The sequence below is a fragment of the Carcharhinus amblyrhynchos genome, chromosome 6 (genome assembly GCF_965287045.1).
Source record: "Carcharhinus amblyrhynchos chromosome 6, sCarAmb.v2.hapA, whole genome shotgun sequence".
Lineage (NCBI taxonomy): Eukaryota > Metazoa > Chordata > Chondrichthyes > Carcharhiniformes > Carcharhinidae > Carcharhinus > Carcharhinus amblyrhynchos.
Window position 1 is genome coordinate 92,767,291 of NC_137329.1, and position 22,389 is coordinate 92,789,679.

Genomic DNA, 22,389 nt, shown 5'->3' on the forward strand with positions numbered 1-22,389 from the left:
TTAAATAATTCAGTAGTTTTCTGCACCTGTGACTCCAGGTTACCTCCAACCGTCTTTACAACACTACCTTTCAACAGTATCCTTGCAACTTTCTCAAATTCAGTGTGGCCAACTGATTCTGTAAATGGGTCTCACACATTTGTGCTTTGTAGTTGACTTATACGTTTTCATTGGGGTACATAAGAGACACGTTCCCCATAACATTTAAAATTGATTCTGCAAATTTATACATGTATCATTCAATCATTTAACATACAAAAATGACAAACACTGGTAAAGGCAGATGATAAATCAAGAAGCTGGTTTATTTTGCACTATACAAACAATTGAACAAATAATTCTCAAACAATTTCCACAATGCTTGCCCTAACAACACAAAAAGAAAACATGTTATGCTATCCTATTGGATGAGCTTCCAGCAGGGAAAACCAACCTGCTACATCTTACTTCCCAGTTTAGACCATGAACTGTCTATTTTGCAGCCAGTATTAGATGTTACTGACCCTAAACATAAGAATTTATTTCTCTGGACGGTGTGGAGAGTCTGCAGAAGGATCTAGATAGGCTGGGCGAATGGGCCAGGAACTGGCAAATGGAATTTAATGTTGGCATTTGCGAGGTGGTCCACTTTGGTAGGAATAATGGTAGGAAGGACTATTACTTACGTGGTGAAAAACTGCAGCAGGCGACGGTGCAGAGGGACCTCGGGGTCCTTGTGCATGAGTCGCAAAAACCCAGCCTGCAGGTGCAGCAGGTGGTCAGGAAGGCTAATGGGATGCTGGCCTTCATAGCGAGGGGGATTGAATATAAAAGTAGGGAGGTCTTGCTGCAGCTGTATAGGGCATTGGTGAGGCCACAGCTGGAGTACTGTGTGCAGTTTTGGGCGCCGTACTTACGCAAGGATATTTTGGCCTTGGAGGGAGTGCAGAGGAGGTTTACTAGGCTGATACCAGAGTTGAGGGGGTTGAGCTATGAGGAGAGGCTGAATAAACTAGGCTTGTACTCGTTAGAGTTTAGAAGAATGAGGGGAGATCTCATTGAGACATATATGATGAATGGGATGGATAGGATAGAGGTGGAGAGACTCTTCCTGCTCAGAAAGGACAGTAGGACTAGGGGGCACAGCCTCAAGATAAAGGGGGGGGTGGTTCAGAATGGAGTTGAGGAGGAACTTCTTCACTCAAAGGGTGGTGAATCTCTGGAATTCTCTGCCTGTTGAAGTGGTGGAGGCTGCCTCGCTAAATATTTTTAAGATGCAGGTTGATGGGTTTTTGATAAGCGAGGGGATTAAGGGTTATGGGGAGAGGGCGGGAATGTGGAACTGAGCCACGACAGATCAGCCATGATCTTATTGAATGGCGGGGCAGGCTCGAAGGGCTAGATGGCCTACTCCTGCTCCTATTTCTTATGTTCTTATGTTCTTTTTGTTAATTCCAAAGCCTGGAAGCAGAGTTTCACAATACTAGCCTGGAAGGTAACTCCACTGAGCTCAAATCAATTAATTCACAATCTGATTGAGCAAACACCAACATTTTCAGACCAACTTTCGTTTTCTGACAAACACTAGTTTAGAACCCTGAATCTAACTTTTGGGCCTGCTGATGTCAGGAGCCAGGCGAGGCTTGTAAATTATGAGGCCAGGTGATGTTCAGGCTTCCTGACAGTCTTCCTAATATCAGCCCAACCCACGTTTGGAGCTCAGAAGGACCTGTGGCAAGGCAAGAAGGCAATTCAGCTTATTGTTAGAGGTCAGTAATTGAGGCTGATTGGGATTTTCCTGAAGGTGGACACCCAACTTCAGGCATCTCCCTGCTTGCCTGGATGGGGGTACAGTCAAAGACAACCCCCAACCATACCACTCCAAAACTTCCAAAGTGGTGGCCTAGATATGTTCTGTGTTTTGTTCAATTAAAGTTTCTAAAAAGTGGCTGAGAGGGCATTGTCCTGTTTGAGGTGCCTTTCCAGTTACCAACTAGACATGAGTTTGGAATCCAGGGAAGCATGGGTGTGTGTTTGGGTGGTGTCACATTCCAGAAAGTGAAGAAATTATTAAGTTTTTTTTTCAAAATGGACAATGTTTGAGCTGACAAGATGGCTCCAGCTGGTCACATGCTAGATTCCAGAAGTTTCAAAGTCAACAAAGGCAAACACCAATCTGGAATGTAACACTCCTTGTATAGCATAAACATTCCAACCCAGCCAACACAATGGTCCATCAGATAGTTAGTCTGCTCCAGCCAACTTGAACACAGATAACCCTTTGCAGATCCTAATCTCCAATAATGGTGCTAATGGCTTAAACATTAACTGTTTTAACACAATGATCTCAACAAGACAGCCTTGTTTAACAACCCGAAACCACCAAAAAGTATCACATGACCGAGACTTGGGCCAACTGGTTTTCTTTAATTGTACTGTCCTGGGACCTTATGGTTAGTTACTATTTGACCTTGATCTATGTGCCTTCTCCCATCATTGAAGTATCACTTGGAAAAGATGGATGACCATATAATCAGTGAACCCCTGTTTGGGAGAAGCTTTCCAGTAGACTTCTGATTCTGGACACATGTAAAACCCTAACTTGGATCTAGTTGTAATTGTGCCCTGAACCCTCTTCGTTTTTTTCGTATCCCCCTTTGTTATGTGAGTGCAAGAAGGGTGGACATTGTGAAATCCCTCTTGCATGTGTGTGTGAAAATAGACTGACCTTTTTTTTCACCTTGCTTCAATTTTACTGTGTAAGCTATTCATTGTGGATTGGACAATCCAAATTCAAGGGTTGGGGAAAATACACCACCATTTATAAAGAGGAAAATCAGAATTAAAAAAAAACTTTCTGTTTATGGCCAGGTATTGAGTGGTAAATCAGGATAGTTTAAATTGACCCTCTCCTGTCCGTGACAATGAGAAGGTGTGGTGGGTGAAGATCCTACTGACTCCCCATCTCCAATTAAATCCCAGGCAAGGCTTGAGGACTTCTTGTCTGGAACGCATTTGAGCCCCTGAAGTGCCTCATCCTTCTGCTGCTGGTATTCAACCAGTGGTGGGCAGGAAACTTGTCATGCTCTACTGGGTTTGCCTGTGGTCTTCTCTGGAGAGGTGGGGGAGAGTCCCTTATTCAGTAGCACTCAACCAAGTGACCTTGCAACAGGAAGGGGCAGGGGGGAATGCCTGCAGATAGCCATTTCTCAGCCATACATTTGCTGTATACATTCTACCCCACTTACCTGTCTCCAGAGGATCTAAAGCCAATCATCTGCATAAGACCAGCAGTGGCCAGTGCTCTAACTAGCGCTGCCATTCCTGCAAAGCTGCCAGCCTCTGATTGGCCAGCAGCTCTCAAAGGTAGGCTATCTGTCTCACAGTAGGAAGTGCACTGATTTAATGACCTCAGGGAAGGCTGGAACATTGCTGGCAGAGTTCAGTTAGGGACTTTATTACTTCGGGGCTCCCAGAGATTGAGGTCAGTGAGAAAGCCATCAGATTTCACAATGGATGATGGGTTCCCCCACCTCCCACATCAAATTCTGTTCTTATACTGCACTTGTTCAGCAAATTGAACTATGTCTTCTACACGTATGATCTGAACTCCCAATAAAGTACACACAATGAATTTTAAATTTTTTGTTTTGATCAAGGTGATCAAATGTTATAAATATTTTCAAGTTACTCTGTTTTATCATTTTGTTTTCTTTGAGATACTCTAAACAGTGTAGCAATAATGACTGCAGGATTATTAGACAGAGAACATTATTACGTTACACGGCAATGCAACTTTACATACCTTGCAGTAGATATTGAGTGTGTCCCATTGCTGTGAACATGCAGTATCCTTATTTACGCTGGACTTCACCTCGTCAGCAAGTGGTGATTGAGTCACAGACCTTGGATCCCCATGCAATTTTGTGATGTTGCTCTCAAGTAATCGTCTTTGAACAATGTTGTGAGGTTGCTGTGTGGAAAAACAGAAAATAAAACAAAACAGTATATGCATAAAAGAAATCCACTGTTGAACTCTCTCCAGCATTGCAAGATCAAACTACCTCAAACTCAAAATCATTGGTAATTTGATTCATAAAGGACAGGAGGAGAGTTTTAAAAAGGTGGTAAGTATTATGATTCTTTTCTTCATATCCGTGGCATAAAAAATATATTAAATATCCATTTGTATCTCCACGAGGGGGTATATTCCCTGCAAACCTCAAGCTGTCCAAAATATCAGTTCATACTGTAATATCTTTGAATGTTTGGAACCCTTTAAACCTTTCAATATACTACTTACTTAAATAGATAAAACACCTCAGTGGACAGAAAAAGAGTGTATGAAAATATTAAGCATCTGGCTGCTATTATCAGCAACACTAATTTCCAGCCTTGTGCTTAATTTTTAAGATGCTACTAAGTTCTCATTGCTATCTTCACTTTCTCCCTTTGCCATGACACAGTAACTGTGCTGAAGGATACATTTATAGCGTATGCAGCAGATGAGAATCAGAGAAGACGTCTTGAGATGGATAGAAAGCTGGTTAGTAGACATGAAGCAAAAGATTGGAATAAATGGGTCTTTTTCTGCTTGGCAGGCAGCGACTAGTAGGGTACTGGAGGGGTCTGTGCTACGATCCCCAACTGTTCACCTTATATATTGATTCAGACAAGAGAACTAAATATATTATCTCCAAATTTGCAGTTTAAGTTTATTTATTAGTGTCACAAGTAGGCTTACACTGCAATGAAGTTACTGTGAAAATCCCCGAGTCACCATACTCCATTGCCTGTTTGGGCACACTGAGGGAGAATTTAGCAGATAATGCAAAGTTGGGTGGGACGGTGAGCTGTGAGGAGGATGTAGAAATGCTTCAGTATGATTTGGACAGGCTGGGTGAATGGGCGGATGCAATGCAGAATCAGTATAATGTGGATAAGTGTGAGGTTATCCACTTCCGTAGAAAAAATAGGAAGACAGATTATTATTGAATGGGTGTAAATTGAGACAGGTAGATACTCAACGAGTCATTGGTGTCCTCGTGCACCAGTCACTGAAAGTAAGTGCACAGAGTTTGAATATAGAAATAGGGATGTTTTACTGCAATTGGTACAGGCCACACCTGGAGTATTGTGTGCAGTTTTAGTGTCCTTGTCTAAGGAAGGATGTTGTTGCTATCAAGGGAGTGCAGTGAAGGTTTGCCAGGCTGATTCCTGGAATGGCAGGTTGTCATATGAGGAGAGACTAAATCAGTTAGGATTATATTCATTGGAGTTTGGAATTTCTGGTTTTATCAGAATCTAGAGGCTCGTCAATTAAATCCATTTTGCAATTAGGACCTCTCGAACATACATAAAAAAGGAAGCAGGAGTAGGTCATTCGGCCCCATGGGTCCATTCTGCCATTTATTATGGCCATGGCTGATTATCAAATTCAATATCTTGATCCTGCCTTGCCCCATAGCTCTTGATCCATTTAGCTCCAAGAACTTATAAAATTCTAACAGGGATTAGACAGGGTAGAATCAGAAAGAATGTTCCCGATGGTGGGGGAGTCCCGAACTCATCATAATTTGAGGATAAGGGGCAAACCTTTTAGAACTGAGGAGAAATTTCTTTGCCCAGCGAGAGGTAAATGTATGAAACTCACTACTACAGAAGGCAGTTGAGGCCAAAACATGTGATTTCAAGAACAAATTAGATATAGCTCTTGGAGCTAAATGGATCAGGAGATATGGGGCAAGACAGGATCAAGATGTTGAATTTGATAATCAGCCATGATTATAATAAATGTCAGAGTGGACCCATAGAGCTGTATGACCTACTCCTATTGCCTTTTTTATGTATGATCGAGAGATCCTAATTGCAAAATATGTTTAATTGACGAGCCTCTAGATTCTGATAAAACCAGAAATTCCAAAAAGTATTTCTTTGGTTCTGTTAGTAGAAAAAGTTGATGAAGCTGTTGGCCTTACTGAATAATTCATCTGTAAGTTCTTTGATACATCCAAGGAAAGCAAACAGGCAAACACTGAAGATGGCCTCAGTACTAGTCTGAAGGAACCTGACATGATAAAATTGAAGGTTTTGTCTCTTCTGCTGCTTGTAATGCCATGCCTCTGTAACATGTCATATGAGGATTTTCCTGAGGGAGATAGCACAAGTTTGTTACTGCTTCCTTTTTTCAGCATCCTAAGGCACATCTGTACTGACACTACTAGATAACTGGGTTTGCTATAGTAAATTTACTGTATATCAGAACAACGGAACTTGATGCTGCCTTTTTTTTGAAGTCCTCTGCCAATTCAAGTGCTAATTGAGCACAGAATATCATCCTTATAGGGTAGAAAATGCTTAGGAGTTTGAAAAGAAAATTCACAGCAGCATATCTGCAATCTGTACCTTCAGCAATGTCTGTTCCATTTGAATAGGATGAAAGCATCAAACAAGCAATGTATTTAAGTGGTAATCAGTCTCTGTTAAGTGCCAGTTGAATAGGCCTTTAGTGAAAATTGAGTGCTTTATCCCTCAACCTAAAAATTCTTCATATGGTAATTTTTAAGTGGATGGAAGAAAGCAATATACTTCAGCTGCAGTCTAGCCCATTCCTGGTATTAGTTGCCATTATTGTACATTTACCACAAACATTATATTAAATGCTGGCAGTAAATTTGAGCTTTTATATTATTGTAGAAGATGAAAAGCTTTCCTCCATATCCAACTTGTATCTGATGTGGAAGTGTTTCATGCGACAATGTAGTTTTTAACCCTGCATCTGATCAACATCTATTTGCCCAAAATGACTAGGAACAATTCAGATAAATGGAATAACTGATTTGGTTTAAGAGTGAATGGTAATACTGATTGGAACATGAGGCTGAAGCACCATACACAGAACACCTTCTGCAGAAAAAATGAAGAAACATCCCCATTTCACTCCTCTCTAGAAAGCATTTTTTTGTTGGGAAATTATTTTTCAGGCACAGTTTACAAGCATCTCAGTCAAGTACCTTGTTAGATGTTAAGCCATGATGGAGGACTTAGTCGACACGTGGCAGGTCTTTATCAATTGGATATTGAGAAAATAATGATTAAAAGCATTTAATTACAATGCATCAATTAGGACATTGGTTCTGCCTAAAAATACATGATTACACAAGATATCCAAAAACCCAGAAATATTTTGTAAAATTAAATCCCCACAATGATAGTTCTTCTTTACTTAATGTAATGATCCATGATACTTGCTGATTCGGTCTGGTGCTAGTCAATTTATATGTGGGAAAGTTAATTCTCATAAATATTAGCTACAAAAAATTAGCTTCAAAAAGTGCATGGATTCTTTCAGACAGCAAAATGTATTTCAAAAAATTATGGTATCAGCTATTTTCATCAAACTTTCATGATTCCTTACTAAATAGGGAGAACATTAATTAACAGGGAGGGTTAGAAGTTTTAAAGTTTATTTATTAGTGTCAAAGTAATGCCTACATTAACACTGCAATGAAGTTATTGTGAAATTCCCCTAGTTACCATATTCTGGCACCTGTTTGGCAGCAGCACGTCTTTCAGATTGTGGGAAGAAACCGGAGCACCCAGAGGAAACTCACACAGAAATGGGGAGAATGTGCAAACTCCACACAGACAGTGACCCAAACCAGGGATGGAACCTGGGTCCCTGGCACTGTGAGGCAGCAGTGCTAACCACTGTGCCACCCCAAGGGTTCCTATAAGATACATTGTTGCAAAGAACTTTCATGTGATTTTATTTCTCTTGTTTTTTTTCTGATTAACCATGGACTCGAGCTTTACACTCTATCACACACCCCTTCCTTCACCCAACTTTCCCTTTCTCATTATCTGTTCACTCACAGCAGCCCTTGAGGTGGAGAGAGAGAGAGTGCAATGACCCAGCACTGATGATGAGACTCCATCATTTGATCTGACACTCACAATCACGAGCTCAGATGCAGGCACTGCAGTAACCTTACAAGGTGGTACAGAGTTGGGATCTGCACGTGGTCTCAGTAGTCAGTGGTTTGTGTGCCAGTTCCCCAGAGCTGGAAGTCCCAGTAGAGTTCTGCTTCAGAGCACTCAGGTGAGAGCTGCATGTAGAAAATGCCGATGGGCATGCACACTGAGATGCTGGTGCATTGATTGATCTGTCAGACCGCTTGCTTCTTGTCACTTCCGACAGGCATGAACAAGTCCAACTCCAAGGCTGCAGAGGGAATCATGTGGAATTTGTCCTCTCCATAGTATCTGATCTGTCCTCTGTCAGACCCAGAGGTATGTCATCCATCTACCTGTTGCAGCTTTTCTATGGTCAGATCACTTACTCCTGTGCCCTCCCTATGAGGATGCAGCAATAGTCCCTGCCAAACCCAGGTACTCAATACAATACCTCCAAAAACACTTCAGAGTACTTTCAGACACTTTGCAATAACAGAAATTCTTCAAAATTATCTTGCGTGCAAGTTGGACGCCTGACTCTTTAATTAACATTAGTAATGAACCCCTCTTACAGCTGAATGCTTAATCTTTGTTGAGTAACATGAAAGTTTATTGAATGGCCATGCTTAGCCCAAATTTGGAAAGTAGGAATCCAATCAACTGGTAGAGATATGTAATGTCACAATATCACCAAGTTCAGATTCTCAGAGGGAACACCCTGTTTTCAAGGCGGTGTGCTGTGTAGATCATGCCAGAAACCATTGCCAATGTAACCTGCACCCCAGAGGGACATTTGGCTTCACTTGTATCATTGAAGGCAGTGCTACTGATCCAGACTTTGCACCTGAAGTCTCCCTGGACTTGAACATGCCAAATTGTTACTCAGCAAGTTCCTCCATAAACCAGCTCACCCCACATTAAAATCAGGGCCCCTTACACCTATTTTGCTTGTGATTTGTATCAAGTAATCATCTGATGGATATGCCAATGCTATGATCTAGGAAACTCTAGTGCAAACACCTCTACAGATCATTGGTGGTTAAACCCATCTCACATTGGTGAAAATGTGACATAATACCAGTGGTGAAAATGTGGGGTCACAATTTTTAAGCAAGGTTTGTCTTTTAATCTATCAATCTATTTAAAATTGCTACCCTAAACATAAAAATTCTCAGTCTATTATAACGCTCAAGGTAAGAATTTAATAGGTAAATATAATTTGCATACTGTTTTTACTGTGCAGAGCTTCTGTCAGCAGGATTATATGTACAGGTCACAGATTACTGAAATGTGTTCATGGAGGATGTTCACAAGGATTGCTGTAATTAGAAGGGCTGGTTCTCTTGCATGGAAAGTATATATAATGAACCTGTCTATCTCTCCATCCTTTCTCTCAGATTGACTTCCTCTCCATGTTGTTTCTATCTGTTTGTCTCATCTATTTGGAGGCTTCTCTATCATTCCCCACCTTTCTCTCAAAGTTGCTGGAGGTGTCTGACTGTGTCTCTGTTTTCTTCTTCTTGTTTTTTTTTCACTTTTCTTCAGCTTTTTGTCTATTTTCAGAGTTTCCCTTGTCATCTTTGCTTTCCACAAGTAAACCCTTCTCCCACTAAATTGCCTTTCTGCCTTCCTCACTTTATCCACCTGATCAATCAGCCTCCAGTTTTCATTTTGTAGAACTTGCTTGGAATTTTTTTCTGACATTGCACATTAATTGCTGCTGTCACACAGAGGGAAGTACATTACCATTTGAACATGCCGTGCTCTGGGTATTGTTGTTCCCGTGGAACAAAGATTGTTTGTTCCTAATGGCTTGGGTAAACATGTGAGATGAAGTTAAATTCAAACTGAAGAACCTCAACAAATTTAGCAGCAAAAATGCCACATAAATTATCAGATTCAAACATTAAAATTCGTGGCACAAACTGTACAAAAGGTTCACATGAAGAGGCAGCTTCGAACAGAGTAGAAAATAACAAACACCCAGGTGAAAAAGGAAGAATGAAGAGAGAAAGTGGGCAAAGTCTTACCAAAAAATGGCAGATTCTGGTGAAAAACTGCATGGTTCTCAACAGCACCAGCATGTTTTCAGGTGGATGAGCCTGCTAAGATGGCAAAGGTTACCCGATACCATCTTTAGCAAGCCAACTGAGAATGAGACTGACACAGAGAACAAGACTGGTATGCTCAATTCAAAGATGTTAATTGAATTACATCAGAGTGATTCAAAATTAAAACAACACTATCAGACTGCGTACTTAGAACTGGAAGCTCACTGCATTCCCACTTGTCACTATGTACAGGGGAACATATTAATGAGAAAATGGTGATCACCACATGTTAGTGCAGAGAACAAATGGGCAGTATAGGAAGGAGATTCTGAGGATAGCTCATAAGATTCCATAGGGAGACATCTCGGAATAAAAAAAACCCAAGACAGTTTTATTGACCCGGACTACACAAGGATATAGTCTCCTTTTGTCAAACCTGTCACCTCTGTCAGATAATAGGGAAACTGCAAACGGTAATCAAGCCTGCACCATTAGTCCCTATTCTAGCATTTGACAAATCATTTACAAGGGTCCTAATCGACTGTGGAGGGCCATTGTCGAGAACCTGAAGTGGGAATCAATATTTGCTAACTATCATGGATATAGCCATCCGATTCCCTTAAGCCATAAGTTGAGAATCAGAACTTTGACAAGGGGTCATCTGGACTTGAAACGTCAGCTCTTTTCTCTCCTTACAGATGCTGTCAGACCTGCTGAGATTTCTAGCATTTTCTCTTTTAGTCCCTTTAGAAGCATTACAGCCAGGAGAATAGGGGAGAAGTTAATCAAATTCTTTACTAGATACGATTTGCCAAAGAAGATTCAGACACACCAATTTTATGTTAGGGCTATTCAAGCAGGTCATGAAAACGTGGAGATCAGACAATACAACTCATCAGCCCAGGGAGCCCTAGACAGATGGCACCAAACTCTGAAAAAAATGGTGAGAGCTCACAGCCAAGATTACCTTCATAATTGGGACAAGGGGATTCCATTTTTATTATTTGCAATTAGGGATGTAGCAAATGAGTCCACCAAATTTAGTCTGTTTGAATTGGTCTACAGGCGTGAGGTCAGAAGACCACTGAAATTAATTTGGGAAAAGTTACTAACTACGACACTTTTAGGTTGCACCTCAAATTTCAAGGAACAATTGAATGGCGCCTGCAAGGTGATGAGAAAACATTTAAAGACAGTTCAGCAGGGAATAAAAGCTACAGTTTATAGGAAGGCCCAACCTCATAATTTTACAACAGGAGAGAGAGTGCTTGTGTTAGTACCTGTGTCAGGAGACCCTTTGAAAGTTAGATTCAGCAGGCCATATCATTAGAGGAAGGAAATTGAAGAAGGTAAACTACCTGATATGCACTCCAGAAAGATGAAAATCACACAGTGTGTGATATATGAACCTGTTAAAAAAATATTGGGATAGACATGAGAACAAGCACGAGGTCTAGTTAGTCACAAAGTAGGAAGAAGATGAAGGTGAAAATTATGCCAGTGACTTCCCTAAAATTCATTTGGGAAATGAGGTAGTACTGGAAAATTTAAACCAGTGGTTAAGTCATCTCCCAGATAAGAGACGGAGAGAACTGAAAGAGTTAGTGCAGGCCTATAGATGCATTTGCAGAAATAAACTAGATAAAATGGCGTTAGTGATGCATGAAGCAGATGTGGGGCACACCGCTCCAATCGAAAGCATCCATATTGGATAAGTCTAGCTAAGTTGTCACAAGTACGGAAGGAAATTGAGTATATGCTCCAAAATGATCTTGTTGAATTAAATTCTTGTGATTAGAGCTCCCCTTTTGTCCTGGTGCCCAAGTCGGATGGAAGCCAAAGACTGTGCATGTATTAATGGTAAGTGAATGCTGTAGCCAAGAGGGATTTGTTTCCTATTTCATGTTTGGAAGATTGCATCAAAAGCATTCGACGGTCGCAATTCATCACTAAAGGACTATTGGCAAGTACCTTTGTCTGAGAAGGCAAAGGAGATCTCTGTGTTTGTGATGACACAAGGACTTTGTCAGTTCAAAGTTATGCTGTTTGGTATGAAAAGCACCCCAGTGGCCTTTCAGCCACTCATGAAACAAGTGATTTGAGGATTGAGTCACTGTACATTGATGACTTGGTGTTGTTCAGCTAGAGTTGGAAACAGCATTTATGTCATTCAAAGAAACTGACTGCTTAGAACAAGCCAATTTTATGAGAAATTTAGCCAAAAGCAAATTTGCTAAGGCTCAAATTTCATACCCGGAATACATAGTGGGATAAGGCCAAATGGTCCCATGAGATGGAAAAGTGTAGGCCATTTGGGGTTTTCTGGAACCCACCACTCAAATTTTAAAAATTCTAAGATTTCTGGACATGAGCAAATTCTATTGCAAGTTCATTGCAAATTTTAGCAGTCTGGTAGCACCACTCACAGAGCTCTTAAAGAAGAACAAGCACTTTATCTGGACAGTGGGCTATCAAATAGCATTCAATCATTTAAAAACTGTGCTGATGACAAACTCAGCATTAGCAACGACAAGCAATTCAAACAGGTGGTGGATACTAGTGACATTGATATAGGATATGTGTTACTGCAAAAAGAGAAATTTAGCCTTGAATAACCAGTGGGATATTTTCCAATGAAATCAAAATTGGCCACTGAGAAAGAGATTTAAGCCTGGTACTTGCACTACAACGTTTTGAGATTTATGTTGCCAGCAACCCAGCAGAGACAACTGTATACACAGACTATAACTCTTCAAAGTTTCTGGAAAAATTCCAAGACTGGAACACCAGGTAATTCCAATGGAGTTTGCTGTTGCAGCCATTCAACTTAAAAAGCTTTCATGTGGCCAGGAGGGAAAATGTCATTGTGCACACATTATCCCAGGTGTAGAAGAGATTTCTGAGAAGAGTGGGTATCCTCAATGTTAATGCATGCTCTGGAATTTTGTAATGTTTAACAAGATAGCACAAATAAGAATAAGGTTGAGAAATGAAATGTTTTCAAATTAAGACATTTCATTTTTAAAAAGGGGCGACATGTCACGAATATGCCTGGTAACAAGCAATACCAAGAATGTAATAAAACAGGTAGAAGCCACCAGCATTTCAAAAGGCATTTCACAGGATGTGAGTTTCTCAGAAGCAAGATTAACAGCTTTAGACAGACCAGAAGAATATATTGTCATGACTTAGATGATGGAACATCAAGGAAAGCATATGTTAGTTAATTTTTTAGAGCTGCAAAAGTTGAGGGGACTGACAGCAAATACACAAGAGAGAACAATCAATGGGGAAAATAGTATAATTGCCAACACTCAAGGAAACAGCCAGGCAGATTCCACCGAGCAGCCTGAAGGCCAGATCTACTAGCATACAAGAAGCAAGAGTGCAGAAACCTTTGTGGATGCAGTTAAAATCATTTCTTTGCTGAACCAAGAAGAGACATTTCCCACTAGGGATGGGCAATAAATGCTGGTCCAGCCAGCGACGCCCACATCCCATAAATACATGGCCATTTGTGTTGCTCAGCAGTTACACCATCAGGGAACTGGCTGCAGATCAGTCACCTTCGCAGAACTAGATGATCCTGCTGGTGGGAAAGGCTCAAAAATACTGCCCTATGTGTCAGTCATTGGGAATTCAGATCTCTTTTTAGAAGCTGTCCTCTACAGTAGCAGTACATATAGAGAGACCAAGAGTTATATCAAGTAGACTAATGACTTCTCAGGAGGAAGTCAATTTAAGGATTGAATTTCCTTGCTTTTCTTCCCCAGAGGACTCAGTTTCCTGAGCAAAGGTCAGAAAAGGAGAGTCAAATTATCATATTTTTTAAATATTTAATGATGCTATATTGATTTCCAAAAGGCGTTTGATAAGGTGCTTTATAAAAAGTTGCTACAGAAGGTTGGGGTGCATGGAGTTGGGGGTAAGGTGTTAGCGTGGATAGAGGATTGGCTGTCTAATAGGAGGCAGAGAGTTGGTATCAATGGGTGCTATTCTGGTTGGCGGTTGGTGACTAGTGGAGTGCCCCAGGGATCGGTGCTGGGGCCTCAACTATTTACCATTTATATAGATGATCTGGAGGAGGGAGCTGAGTGTAGGGTGACGAAATTTCCTGATGACACAAAGATGAGAGGAAAAGCAAATTGCGTGGAGGGTGTGGAAAGTCTGCAGAGAGATCTGGATAGGCTAAGCGAGTGGGCGAGGACCTGGCAGATGGAGTACAATGTTAGCAAGTGTGAGGTTATCCACTTTGGCAGAAATAATAGTAGGAGGGATTATTATTTAAAAGGCAAAAAGCTGCAGCATGCTACGGTGCAGAGGGACCTGGGGGTCCTTGTGCACGAGCCGCAAAAACCCAGTCTGCAGGTGCAGCAGGTGATCAAGAAGGCGAATGGAATGTAGGCCTTCATAGCGAGGGGGATAGACTATAAAAGCAAGGAGGTCTTGCTGCAACTGTACAGGGTACTGGTGAGGCTGCAGCTGGAGTACTGTGTGCAGTTTTGGACACCACACTTGCGGAAGGATATATTGGCCTTGGAGGGAGTGCAGAGGAGGTTCACTAGACTGATACCGGAGATGAGGGGGTTGCGCTATGAAGAGAGACTAAATAGACTGGGTCTGTACTCGTTGGAGTTTAGAAGGCTGAGGGGAGATCTTATAGGGACATATAAGACAATGAAGGAGATGGATAGGGTAGAGGTAGAGAGATTCTTCCTGCTTAGAAAGGATAGCAGGACTAGAGGACACAGCCTCAAGATAAGGGGGGTGCAGTTTAGATCAGAGTTGAGGAGGAACTTCTTCACTCAAAGGGTGGTGAATCTCTGGAATTCTCTGCCCGTTGAAATGGTGGAGGCTACCTCGCTAAATATATTTAAGTCACGGGTAGATAGGTTTTTGATAGGGGAATTAAGGGTTATGGGGAGAAAGCGGGAAAGTGGAACTGATCCACTTCAGATCAGCCATGATCTTATTGAATGGCGGGGCAGGCTCGAAGGGCTAGATGGCCTACTCCTGCTCCTATTTCTTATGTTTTTATGTTCTTATGTGATTCCTGCCAGTTTCAGAAATGATGGCATTTTGGCCTCCTCCAGGTCCTCCATTGACCAAGGAGTTGCCAAGAATTTTAGGAGAAAGCTGATGATATTATGATAGACCAAAGATCAATTTAGCTATTTATTTACGTTTATTTAGTCAGGTGAGTCAAGTAGAAATCAATTCTCATTTATAATAATGGCATGGCTAGCAAGAGAAATTACACAATGTAACTCATATAAACACCAACAACAATAAGATGCAAATTAACAGTAAAAAACAATTGACAGTAAAAATATCAGTCAACAGAGCCTTAACACCCCAGCAAAAGGAATCCACAGTAATAAAATTAGGTAGCTTCAGCTTCAGTTGTAACTCATTCCAGGCATCTGCAAACCAAAATGAATTACAGCCAAAGATTGTGCTCACTTTTGGAGTGACCAATTTCACAAATCAATTCAGGACAGCTTTCTGGCAACCTTCATCAGCAACCCAATCATTCTGACCTATTTAGGCCCTCAGCTGCCATTTACAGTTTTGATCCTAACGTAGCTCTCACTATCTCCTCCAATCATGTAAATTGTTACTACAGGATGTCAACCATTTGAGCTGAGCAGGAGCAGAGTGCTTTGGGAATTATTATAAATGTGCTATATGATTATTTGGAAAGTATATCAGTTAATAGAGACTTTTAACAACGGTTTTGGCAACAGATATCATATAAAGAAGCCATGAAGTCGGTCATGGATGGTGGCTTTGAGGGCACACTTGGACTAAAAGTCAAATTTTATACTAAATTGTGAATCATTTATAATTATGCAGCTAGAAAGTGATCAATAATCTTTTCTGTTAAATTTAGGGCATTGGGAAGGAAGCTTAATGGAAGGAACTCCATTGCATTATTTTCTGAAACACTATTTATGCCATGTGTTTGTGAAAACAGAGGGTAATGAGGCAGACTACTGTATAGGTCAGGCTTTGATATAAGGAGTCAGCATTTCAGTTTCCCAAGAAATGTGATATCTTCTAGAATAGGAGGACCTTTCTGGATGAATGTCACTTCAACAAAGTGATTGAGTTGTTGGTTATCAAGATAGGTAGAATGGTGTGCAGTGTTTAAACTAGACGTAGGTGAGGTTGCAATTGGTGTAACACAGCACCCACACATACTGGTTGGAGCACAACTTAAGGTGCATCAGTGTAAAGCTCAATCCCAATGTGGAGGATAAATCAAGTAAAAAGGTTACAGTGTAAAGATGCATGTCAGCCAATTTACACAGAGCAAGGTCCCACAAACATCAATATGATAATTACCAGATTTTTTTAAGGGATGTTGGTTGAGGGATACATATTAATCAGGACACTTGAAAGTGTCCCCACTGTTCTATTAAAGGTTTCATGGGATCATTTGCGTCCACCTGAAAGGGCATATAGAGACTTGAGTTAACCTTTCATTTGGAAGTTTGTACCTTTGGCAGTGCAGCACAACCTCAATACTGCACTGAAGTGTCAGCCCAATACCAATAACCACGGTGTGATTATTGTCGCTGCAGGCTCGATGGGCCAAAAGGCCTCCTTCTGCGCTGTAGAATCTATGATTCTATGAATAATGAAAAGGGTCCTTGTACAAGTGCAGGACCCGAATTTGAGTACTTTATTTTTAAGTTTTAATAACTTGCTGTGTGCTCTTAATACCCAAGGAGTGGCCCAAACCAACATGATGGCTGATGCACTTCTGGCTGGTAATAAGCTTGCATGCCCCACCTGCCAATTTGGATATTGAGGTGCCTGTTTTGCACATACAAAATGGGAGCTGTGTCATTGAATCTCTGGGCCATTGCCTGTTTCATATATTCTGGATGAGGGAAATAATAAAGAGAGGAAGGAAAGATCTCCTAGTTCTATGTTCTGTAAATGCTGACTTGCATTGGCCTCCTGGCAACAAATGAAAATGCAGCATACGACATTTGTTCACTGATTTGGTACGCATGATTAGCTGCTGCGGGGACATGTGAAGGAATTGTATTAATTTGTTCACTGAGTCAAAAATGAATGTACCTTCCCAAGCTGCATTATGTCTCTGTAGCACCTAATTTCTCCAGAGTGATAAAATGTCAAATGACAGACATTTCCTCCATGAACTGTTACTAGGCTAATGCTTTTTTCATGGGTTCCTCTGGTAATGCTTATCTTAATATGCCCCTCCAAGGGCAGAGCATTGCATTAAGGTAACAATTTCATAAAATGATCCTTTTACAATTCATTTATGTTTGGCTAATCTTGTATTTTTATACTTTATAGTCCTATACAGCTCCTGTTCAACCACTGAAAAGTAACTTGCTGCTCTTAAAATATTGGTTAGATAATCAAGATGAAGACAAAGAAGGCCTGGGGTTGAAGCTATCAACCTGAGACTGGTAGACATTGGTTAGATTTGCAAAAGAGGCGAAGGAACTACACAGCAAATGTTTCAATGGGAGCATGACACATCAGGCACAATGACTTCCATACCCCGTTCTTCCATCTGTGATGTATCTGATTTTATGCTAATTTATTTTAAATCACCAGAAAATTCAAAACATTTGAAATGAGAGCGTTGACGTCAACATTTGATTCTTTGATCAGTGCTCCCTTTAAGCAAAAGCACCCTGCCAAGATCCCTGCCTCATAACATTTATCCTTCATGTCTGAAGAATTGAAGGAAATAAGGTTTCCATTTATCTCAGTAAAAGGCAGTCAGAAGGTATAGCACCAAAGCACAATGAAAGGAATGGAGGAATTGCACGCCCATGTGATCTGAAAGAAGTTGATGAATGTACAGTAAAATCTTCAGCAAAAGAGGGGATAGGTGAATAATGATTCAAGAAGATGATTGATATTAAATTGTTAGAATGGATAGAATCTCTGACTAAATAGAAAATGAGTCAGAGAATGAGCCATCAACTGCAGCATGTTTCTCACCCTTCTACCATTTTCTATCTATCCCACGTCTTTCAACTTATCTCTCTTATTTTGTGAATTATCCTCTTTTTCTCTAACTGAACTTCCATTTTTCCATCACTTTTCTTCTCTCTATCTCTGTTTCTAGCCATGATTCTACAAATTTGAAAAGAGGGGCCAAGAAGCTAAGGAAGAAAACTTAATCCTCCAAACTCAATGAAGAATTCCAAATTCAATGTAACCCAAAACTTCCTGCACCTCTTTGGATCTGACTTTGTTTGCTGGTGTTGGTGCATTTAGTGCCATGTAGAGCCTGGCTGGTAGAATTGTAATAAGAACATAAGAACATAAGAAATAGGAGCAGGAGTAGGCCATCTGGCCCTTCGAGCCTGCCCTGCCATTCAATAAGATCATGGCTGATCTGTCGTGGCTCAGTTCCACATTCCCGCCCTCTCCCCCTAACCCCTAATCCCCTCTCTTATCAAAAACCCATCAACCCGCGTCTTAAAATTATTTAGCGAGGTAGCCTCCACCACTTCAACGGGCAGAGAATTCCAGAGATTCACCACCCTTTGAGTGAAGAAGTTCTTCCTCAACTCCGTTCTAAACCGCCCCCCCCTTTATCTTGAGGCTGTGCCCCCTAGTCCTACTGTCCTTTCTGAGCGGGAAGAGTCTCTCCACCTCTATCCTATCCATCCCATTCATCATCTTATATGTCTCAATGAGATCTCCCCTCATTCTTCTAAACTCTAACGAGTACAAGCCTAGTTTATTCAGCCTCTCCTCATAGCTCAACCCCCTCAACTCCGGTATCAGCCTAGTAAACCTTCTCTGCACTCCCTCCAAGACCAAAATATCCTTGCGTAAGTACGGCGCCCAAAACTGCACACAGTACTCCAGCTGCGGCCTCACCAATGCCCTATATAGCCGCAACAAGACCTCCCTACTTTTATATTCAATCCCCCTCGCTATGAAGGCCAGCATCCCATTTGCCTTCCTGACCACCTGCTGCACCTGCAAGCTGGGTTTTTGCGACTCATGCACAAGGACCCCGAGGTCCCTCTGCACCGTCGCCTGCTGCAGTTTTTCTCCACGTAAGTAATAATCCTTCCTACCTTTATTCCTACCAAAGTGGACCACCTCGCATTTGCCAACATTAAATTCCATTTGCCAGTTCCTGGCCCATTCGCCCAGCCTATCTAGATCCTTCTGCAGACTCTCCACACCCTCCGCGCAATTTGCCGTTCCACCAATCTTGGTGTCATCAGCAAATTTCAGTGACATCATCAGGCTACAATTTTCCAATTTTAATCACCAACGGGCGCCTGCTACCTCTGCACTGATGGGATCCTAGAATCCCTACAGTGCAAAAGGAGACCATTTAGCCCATCGAGTCTGCACTGACAACAATCCCATAGGTCCTATCCCATAACCCCACATATTTACCCCACTAATCTCTCTAACCTACATATCCCAGGACACTAAGGGAAAATTTAGCATGACCAGTGCTAAATAACCTGCACATCGTTTGGACTGTGCAAGGAAACCGGAGCACCTGGAGGAAGCCCATGCACACATGGAGGGTGTCTCACATTAAAATGGCATGAGTGGAAACAAGAATGAGTTGTGACCACCCCTCCACATTCTGTTCATGCTGGGGGATGTTGAGATAAAATTGAGGTTTCTGTTCATTTCTCCTCTGTTTCTCTCTCCTTCAGTTGTTTCTTTCTGTTTGTGTATTTGTTTTTTGCCATTTCTCCCTCTTTGTTCCTGTTTCTTTCTCTCAGTTCTTGCCTATTCCTTTCTCTCATTTATTCCTATCTCCTAATTCTATTATTTGTTCCTGAATGTTTTTTCTACAAAGAACCAGAGGGGAGCTGAGGAGAATGTTTTTTTTAATCAGCAAATTCTTGTGACCTGGAATGCACTGTATGAAAGGGTAGTGGGAGCAGATTCAATAGTAATTTTCAAAAAGGAATTGGATAAATACCCCAAAAAACATTGCAGGACAATGGGAGTGGGAATAATTGGATAGTTGTTTCAAATTTCTGACACAGGCATAGTGGGTCGAATGGCCTCTTTTTGTATTATGTGATTCCATCCCATCTGTTCTCTCACCTTTATTCCCATGCATATCTTCATTTCTCCTTCTCTGAGTCTCTTCCAGCAGCTTTCGTGCTCTCTTCCTCCTATCTGTGCTCCTTTTTCACTTGCATGTTTATTTCTTTCCTTCTACTTCTCACTTCCTACCTACATTTTCCTCTAGCTCCTCCTTGTCTTTCTGCATCTGTACCTCTGGTCCTATCTTTTTCCTTACTCATCCACCTGTCTCCATTTGATTTCATTACTTTTCCCCACTTTTGACACATATACTGACTCAGTTTGGTATAATAATTTTTCTATTAAAGCTGCGACTATAAAGGCTCCAGCATTCTTGGATAATGCACGATTCCCACTCACCGTATGAACCCCGCATCCTTTATGCAATAAGCCAGAATTTTATTTAATTTTAACAGGTATCCTCTCCAATAGTGACAAGTACAGTCTCCGCTTCTGCCTACAGATAAATAGCTGGACAAATACAAGTGGAATCATAAACTAATACTAATTATACATAATACACTCCCAATTTGTAACTTGTAATGGATGTAAGCAAATATGCATATAAAATATACGAATATAAAAGGAAACATAGAAACTCGTAAATATACATGCACGAGCATACATCCACGATCATACATCTATTCATTCATATAAACACTCCTAAACTATTGAGGAGTTCACATCAAACCTGTATTGATTATAAGTATCTATCCTCGTTAGAACCGCTGCCCGCTGCAGACACTGCTGCCAGCAGAAAGGGCGACTCACCAGATCTTTCGATGTTCCCAACCTTTTCAGCCCGTCCAAGGGGAGCAAATCTGCCGAATCTTTGTGGATGAATTGCGTAGCTTGCTTCAGCCGCCTCTGCTGATGAAGGATAGCTTTGTCCCTGATTTCCATTTCGTTTTTCTTGAGATCGGACATTGCTGCTGCATTTGATTTCTCCTGCCTCCACGGTGTATGAGTGCTTCCGTGTTGTTGCTGCCCTGTCCTAATCCTCTCCGCGAGCACTTTGCTCCTCTGCAGCTCGCTGGCTCTGGGCTTTTTTCCCCCCCTCCGGGGTGTCTGCCTGCAACGTACGTCACAGGCAACACATTTTCCAGAAATAATAAAACGAAAAAGCAGAGGAAACCTGCAGGAATATAGACAGCAGAAAGTGAAAAATACTGAGAGGTGAGAGGAGGAGATGGGAAAGTCACCGGCCTTACCCCAACGCCTATTGATTAGTACTGATTTCAGATTTCCACTCTGAATGGGTCGAATAATGATTTCCAATGAATCTGTGTCTTTTAAATCCAGGTGGAATTAGTGCTGACAAACCTTACCAAAAAAGAACCACAGAAATCCCAATAAATAATTAAAACCCCAAAGTAATTCTTTCTTATTTTTCATCCAGATTGTTGGTTAATTGTTTCCAGTTGGTTTTGAATTTGCTATAGTGGAAGGTTTTCTCTGCCCAATTTTACTCCGAAGAGACAAGAACCGGATTTCAGAAAATATCGACTCTGTTATTGAAATTACCTCACGTAACAATGCAGCCTGGCAATGTATTATAGTAAATCTCCAGTATTTAGAATGATTCCCTCCTAGGATCAGTATGGACAAATCTGCTGGCAGTTCCGGTGTTTGGGTCTAATGTGATTTGTTAAACTGTGATTTTGTAACCGATTTCATTCCGCCGCAAATGCTGAAAAGCTATACATTTTATTCATGGTTTAAATAGAGTTGTTACATTGTGAGCGAAGATGTTGTTCAGATCCTTCCATCCCCCTTTCTGCTATTCCTATTCTAATACTTGGAAGTGTTTTCGTTCAATGAATCCCATATAAATCTAGTTGCCTTTTGCCATCAGTGGCATCAGACTCGGTGCCATTGAAACGCAAATACAATTTAATATGTTTGGTCTTACAGACAGAGAAACCAGCTCGTTGTCGACTGTTAAAAGCACTTTTGGTAAACAGACTACGTGACAGTTACCGCTCGTGCGGTCGTTTGCAATGCCATATGGTTCCCAAGTAGATGGTCTGTCCTTGAGGGAGCTTCACATCAACTGAAACGGCTATTCTACATTAGGAATTAGCTTTGTTTGAACGCATAGTCATGAGATCAATGAATTTAACTTTTTTTTAAAAAACAGCCAGATCTTAGCAATGCATTCCTTTAACTTCTGGCACCACACTTAGTAATTTCTGAATAACGTGAAGGCCTTTGGAGAGGATGCAGAATGATGCAAGGTATGAAGGACTGCAGTTGTAGAAAGAGGAACTGGGTTTGTCCTCCTCAGAACAGAGACGATCCAAAGAAGATTTGATAGGTGTGTGTAAAA

The 22,389-nt window shown here is 41.2% G+C and overlaps 1 protein-coding gene across 1 annotated transcript in view; it reads right to left on the reverse strand.

The window, feature by feature from the left end:
* The window catches only part of nrip2 (nuclear receptor interacting protein 2), a 55,686-nt gene extending 34,491 nt beyond the window's left edge, over window positions 1–21,195 (reverse strand). The window contains exons 1-2 of the mRNA XM_080190969.1: window positions 20,832–21,195; window positions 3,785–3,952 (exon numbers count right to left, since the gene is read on the reverse strand). Of these exons, the coding sequence (XP_080047095.1) occupies window positions 3,785–3,952; window positions 20,832–20,987 (324 nt within the window). The 5' untranslated portion in view covers window positions 20,988–21,195. The remainder of the gene's footprint in view (window positions 1–3,784; window positions 3,953–20,831) is intronic.
* Between the last annotated feature and the right edge of the window lie 1,194 nt (window positions 21,196–22,389).